This window comes from Brachycentrus maculatus, unplaced genomic scaffold, assembly GCF_059751285.1.
Source record: "Brachycentrus maculatus isolate JH-2025_06_01 unplaced genomic scaffold, ASM5975128v1 h1tg000696l, whole genome shotgun sequence".
In the NCBI taxonomy this organism is placed as follows: Eukaryota; Metazoa; Arthropoda; class Insecta; order Trichoptera; family Brachycentridae; genus Brachycentrus; species Brachycentrus maculatus.
Window position 1 is genome coordinate 743,079 of NW_028281428.1, and position 6,822 is coordinate 749,900.

General features: G+C 33.6%; 1 protein-coding gene across 5 annotated transcripts in view; it reads left to right on the forward strand.

The window, feature by feature from the left end:
* LOC148300541 (protein kinase C-binding protein NELL2-like) overlaps window positions 1-5,643 on the forward strand; it is a 92,285-nt gene extending 86,642 nt beyond the window's left edge. For 3 of the 5 annotated variants that reach the window (XM_088274634.1, XM_088274636.1, XM_088274637.1), the window contains 3 exons: window positions 147-302; window positions 2,385-2,434; window positions 4,642-5,643. In XM_088274634.1, coding sequence (XP_088130760.1) covers window positions 147-302; window positions 2,385-2,434; window positions 4,642-4,783 — 348 coding nt within the window. In that variant the 3' untranslated portion in view covers window positions 4,784-5,643. The remainder of the gene's footprint in view (window positions 1-146; window positions 303-2,384; window positions 2,435-4,641) is intronic. The other 2 variants (XM_088274635.1, XM_088274638.1) reach the window with 2 other exon arrangements.
* The last annotated feature ends 1,179 nt before the right edge of the window (window positions 5,644-6,822 follow it).

Genomic DNA, 6,822 nt, shown 5'->3' on the forward strand with positions numbered 1-6,822 from the left:
TCTGTGATAAAGTATGTATATTTTTCATTCATAAGCAATCTTATGATGAGTCTAAGAGAGCTAGGTATTCATACAGCACATCACACATAGAATATTTAGCACCTCAGTTTTATTACAGTGTTTTCTTTATGTTTTGTTGGTTCCAGCTGGGAGAAGTTGACTGCTGGGAGCTGGAGTGCCCGGGCGGGTCGGCGGAGCGCTGCTGCCCGCCCCCCCTGGAGCCCCCGTCCGCGCCCCCCTGCTCCCCCAACTCCTCCACCCCCTGTCCGAGGGCGCTGCACCACGCCGCCCCTGACTGCCAGGTACCATCACATTTACTCTGCCCTACTCTTACACTCTAACCTGCAAACTGGGAATGATAACTTCTCCATTCACCGAGTCGCCTGTGGCCCGTCCACAGCAAAAAATTATAGTACAAGCTCCATTATCCGGATTATAGTCTTACCATTTCATAGTTTAGAAAATAAAATAGCAAATCAGCGCAATCTTCCTGCTTGATTTGTTCTGTAAAATGTTTTATGTGAGGCACTCATTTAGCCAATTTTAATCTTCATTTTAAGCAGTCAAGTTGCTTGACTAGTTCCCAGTTTAGCCCGAGTGTGACTCGGGCAAGGAGTTTTCACTGTAGTGATGAGCCCGAGTGCTGCTCGGTAAAATCATATTTCAATTCTTAGTATTGATTTGCCTGAGCCAAATATATTTATGTATTTGTTTTTATTGACTAACCCAAGTGGTATTCAGACAGTCTTGTCTCGACTTGTTGGTGACGATTTCACCGGCAAATTTTCTCGTCAAAATTTGACTATTAAGTGTTTAATACGACATTAGGATTGGCAATAATTGCCTTGCTAAACTTGTCCGGCCATATTTTTTAGCAAAAAACATCAAGAAATATTTATAATATCAGTATCGCCACAAATTGTAACTAGTTTTTGAATTGACAAAAATCTCTGAATGAATTTCTCAAATAACAATATATTTCTGCAGAGTATAAAAACATGTAATTCGTAGAAACAACATAGAAATAGAAGTATAAAGCTATATTTCAATCAAAATCTTCATAATCCCATGTTTTACTCTTCTTAATTATACGGATTCTTCATTTTCTGGACCATATTATTCCCCAATTAGTCCTGATAATGGAGGTTTCAATTTATTGTCATTGTTTGAATAATCATTGAAATTCTATATCCATTATCAGAATGCATTTATTTTCATTTTGCTACGTTTTTAAATATTCAAATACGAATTCAAAGTTTTTTATGGAAAATGAATTTTATGGCAGTGAAGTTAGATGCATAGAGTTTTCCATAGCTTACCACCTAAACTCTATTAATTTTTATTTTAAAACCTGATTAATAAAGTACTGAGCTGAGAATTTTAAAATTTTCACTTGTGTAATTTGATATTAATGTCTCCAAAGTCTATTTTTCATATGGAAATTGAAAGTATCCTATAGTATTTTCTAATATTGTATCGCTCAAGTTCCTATTTCGAGACTGTATTTAAGGGTTTTCATGAACTTGAATGCTATCTCAGTATACTTTGATCCATTTTGAACTCGGATGCTCATTTATTCATACTCATACTTTCTAAAAATTATGGTTTATGCATTTTATTCATACAAAGGATATCATGCTGTATTCAGTTTAAATGATTTTCGATATGTATTTTCAGGGAGTTAAATAGAAGTGATGTTTTCTTTTTAACATATCGTAGACTTACCGCCCGATAAAAGAACAAATTAGTAGTATTCAGGTATGTAAATGTGTTAGTAGAACCGCATCAGTTCATTGGCTGACGTTGTTAATAATAGATACAGAGTGTCAACATACCTGTTAGTGCACATCTAACCCTCAAGGTGGGTTCGTTTATTAAAGAAAAAATATGGTAACCATATTTAGAGGTACCAAGTTGAGAAAAGATATTCCTGACAAAAATAATTTTGAAATTTTGTTTTTAAAAAATAAAGAAATTCAGTTAACATGGTTGTAGCAGTTAAAGGATTTAATTTATGGACACTTGAGTTATCTTCACAGATAGCGCCTTTGTTATTCCAGCATTAAACTCTTTAATAATAATATTTAAATAAATATGTAATTTAAATACAACACTCTCCTTATCATTCATCATTCACTTTGTGTAAAATGGTAATACACAAAGTGAAAGATGAATGATAAGGAGAGTGTTATATTACTATACCACAAAGTCAACAATGCTTTTAATATACATAATAAATTTTAAATATAATATGACGGCATCAAATATCTATAGAAATTTTAAAATGTGTTATAACTAATGAGGTTTATGTTTCAGTAGTCGGTTGGACCCGCCCGTGATAGAAATAATTAATAATCTGTTCTAACATTTGCGCTTGTTCACAGATGCCGTACTGCGCATCACTGGTGAGCAATATCGCGTGTTGTGTGCATCGGTAACCACCTCACTCTTACTTGTCCCAACTCCCCCCACACCTCACCACTCACCACTCACCACTCACCACTCACCACTCACCACTCACCACTCACCACTCACCACTCACCACTCACACCTCACACCTCACCAATTACTCTTTGTCTTATGTTGCCCGCTCACTTGGGAAACGTGTACATCATGCGAGCCTTTATTTCCAAACTGCGCTTATTCCACGTCTGCAAATTTTAGCCATTCTACGTAAAGATAATTCTGTATTGGTGTTATGTAGAAATATATACACTTATAATGCACTTGCAAATACAGTATAACCTTGATTTACCAGGATTCAATAGATAGGGAAACTAACTATCCAGAATGTTTCGTATTTGTTTTACAATTAATATTATTATTACTAAACAAAACACTGAATGTTGTCAATTTGTTACAATATATACAAATACTTAGAAATTAAAATGGGAATGGGAAGTATGTGAAAAAGATAAAATACTTAGTTTTATTAAAAATTAATTTATTTAGGAATTGGCGGGAAATAAACTGTCGATATCATTTTTTAATTGTGTACTTAACTACGCCATTGTCTTGTTTCAGATAAAAAATTATAATAAATAAAATATTTCATATCATGTAAGAAAAAATTATGCATCAGTTACTTTTTCAGACAGAATAGAGTGATGTTGTTTTAATTTTTGCATTTTCCCAATATTTTTTGTAAATTACGAGACTGCTGTATTTTAAGGAAATTGTGTAACATTTTCAATTTTATAAGCCATTAGGATGCCATCGTAACACGTGGCTAAATTCACTTCTATCGGACGATTTGGAGTAAATCTAATTTTTCAGGGACAATAACTCCGTTAAAAATTCTTCAATATATAAAAAATGTGTACAAACGTTTATATTTTTTATTCATTGTTAGGTACTAGAATAAGTGCACTTTGGAAATATAGGTCCCAAACCTCTTTTTACAACAACGAAGCCAAGAAATGAAACATTTATGGAGAAGTATTGTTTTTTGAGTGAATGCATGAGTCATTATTCATTTTTAATCTCTTTCTATTGTATATTCATTCAAAATAAATCACATTGGTAGTTATTCCTTTCAGTCATTTAAAATCCGCTTTATATGTGTTTATTTCACCATAAGCATTTCTAAATAAATACCTTTAGATGGATGACAGTTTTTGTTACAGTGGCTACTTTTTTTTCACCAGGATTCATATTTTTAAATTTGAATTTCCATCCGTCTCACAAAAAGGACATTTTACCATACTTTTATATGTACTTTTCAAATTGACTAAATCCTATTTTATTTATTTTATTTAGTTAACAAAATCGGATAACCGGCAATCTCTTAATTTCTCATAGCCATCGTATATGAAGTAGGTATAGCACAAAATAATTTCAAATTTGGCTTCTTACTTACAATCTATTGGAAATAAGCATTTTCTCGAGATTCATTCAAATACACACAAGCTTCTCTCATTGTTACCTACTGTGCAACTTTTCCCATATTCTCATTATTTTATTATTATTAGCTCTGCACCATTTTTGTGGCATGCTGTTGACTAACTTTTTAAACTTTTTTCGTGTCATTACTCTAGAAGTTACTTCTCTCTCTATGTAACTAAAATTGCAGTCCCATCAAAGTACACGTAAGTTCTCTACATGTGGAAGTTGTTCCTTTTGAGAGCTAATCTTTCTTTTTTATTTGTCAGTTTTGGTTTTATCTCTTATCTTTATGTCCGGATATTTCGTATCCATACTGTTTCTCCACAACTGTTGAACACAGTAATTGAGAATATTTATCATACTCTCAAAAAAAAAGCATGTGGCCGTTATTACTGAAAACATGGCTTCTGAGAAACAGACCAATTAAGGTTACTGTGATAAAAAAAAATTTTTTTGCATGTATTGGATTTGCTGTACTATATTTTGACTCTACTCTTTTTTTAACTGATCATAATGAATAGGATAATTAGGTTTTAATATATGAATGACAATTTATCTTGCATCAGTGAATTTTTGAGATGAGTAATTACTTTTACGCTTATGGTTTTATTTGCAGCTTTATTTAGTTGTACCCGATGAATTGGTAAAGTGATGTTATGCTCGTATATATTTAGCGTCGAGTGAATGGGATGCATGAGGGTGCGAGAGGGTGCAGTCGGGTAGAGAGGAGGACTGACGTGGCGAGTGTGTTCCCAGGAGTGCGCGCCTGGCGGGTGTGCTGGGCCTGCTGTGGGCGGCCCTGCTGCTGCGCGGCGCGCTGACGCTGCGGGGGTCCCGGGAGACCACGCACCGCAAGCACCGCGGAGTGAGAGAAGCGAGCAGCCCGGCTGAGACTTGAGGGTGCAATACTATGTAATAATTTGTACATTGCCTAATCCTACCGAGCACAATGAATTTACCGTTATATGTTGTTGATAAACTTATTTTAGATAGAATAATGTGGGGAATGTGTTTCGGTGCCGGCCGCGAGAGCGAGGGACGGAGTGAGTGAGAGAGCCGGGTGAGAGAGAGAGAGAGATGGCGGCGGACGGAGGCGTTCTTTCGTCTACTTCGAAGGCCTTATTCATATAGGAAATAAAGAGATTACTAATTGCCTATTTGCCAATTATCTGACAGATTCGCTACGTGTTACTAGTAAACTGTTTTTACAAATTATCGATTGAGCTTAGTATTGTAAAAATTAATTTAGGTGAATAATATTGGAACAAATGTTTATAGTTATGTTGGATTTGATTTGAAGACGAATTCGGCGTAGTGATTGTCTCGAGCGATATATCCTTAATATACATAATATATATATATACGAAATCTCTCTAATAACCTACCGCTATCCGATGTTAAACACCGACTTGAAATATTACGCCTTTTGGCCCAAACATTTTATACTTTCCAGAGTATGCGTTACTATCTCAGTTTGTGTATTTTACTACTTCATTTTGATACATCCCCGTCCGAGAAGGTGGGAATAGTTCGCGAGTGTTCCCATCTCCGACGATAAATCCAAATACTGCTTCTAAATAAATAAAACTATCTTCCTTAGACTAATAGATACTCTAAAATACTTATGTTCAAACATCAGGGCAGTGTATAGCAAACCAAATTTAGTAAGAAATTAACTATTTATTACTTTTCTTAAAAGCATTGTTTAATGCTTGCATGTTGTATTGTGTTCAGAAATATAACTATCCACAAATATAATACTGTATTTTTATTTAAACTAACTTAAATCCTTACTGTTCCTTAAGAAAACATAAACTTGGTACATGAAAAAAAATTAAACAAACAAAAATGTTCAAATGACACATGTGAAAAATACTTATTTCTAAAAGGTGGTAACCTCAGCAAAATGGTCTATCAAATATTTTAAGCCCACTTTGATCATTTGTGCTGGAGACATATAAAGCCATAGTACCTAACCCGAGACAATATGAAAATTTTGATTCAATGTAAAATCCATAGAAATCATCAGAATATAGAATATGATTAATAACACAATCATATAATCTTCAATTATTTCTATGGTTTTTAATTGTACACTTCATCAAACTTATCTCAAATTAGAAGTGTCAAGTGAAATTTTTTCCATACATATTCATGACAAATTTTGCATGGTTAAAATCATTTTTGTTTCACCAATGGCGACAGTCCCCACTGATTCTACAGACAAACTTATCCCTCTGTTTCTAATATTGTTGGAATGACAGATTTTCCAACTATACTAGAAAATATAACACGCAAATTTTAAAAAAATATTTTGTAATATTTGCATACTTATGGGTGGGATCAAACCTAGAAACTCACACTCAGATCCGCGACACAAATCATGGGACCACAACCAAACTCAAAATCATACTTCATCATTTTGGTTTCGTTCAATAAAAAACATTTTGAATTCACTTAATTGATATGTATTATTATGATTTATAAACAATGGTCATCAATATAAAATATTAAACTTACTTACATTCTGGTTATGGCAAAATAACAGGTATTTAATAAACAGTAATGCCAACTGAATCTTGTGATTTAATGACATACAAGATTAAACTTATGCTTAGCTTAAATAAATCCATAGAATTTGTCAACTGAACGCAGAACTGTTCAACTACTTACAAGGAAAATTTACAGGAGAGGCTAACCTTTCGAACTGAGTTTTCTCAAACTTTTAATAGTATTTTTTTTCTTCTTTTGAATACTTAGATTCATATTATTTTAAGAACTTTCCGCACAACAAAATCAGTAGCATAAAGAACGTAATACCTACATGAATAAAAACGAAATTGAATCAAATGGGACTTAGAATAGTTCTGCATTCAGGTGACAAATCAACAAAAAACTTGTGACATTTGTTTGTGCATTCAACCTGCATAAGGTATT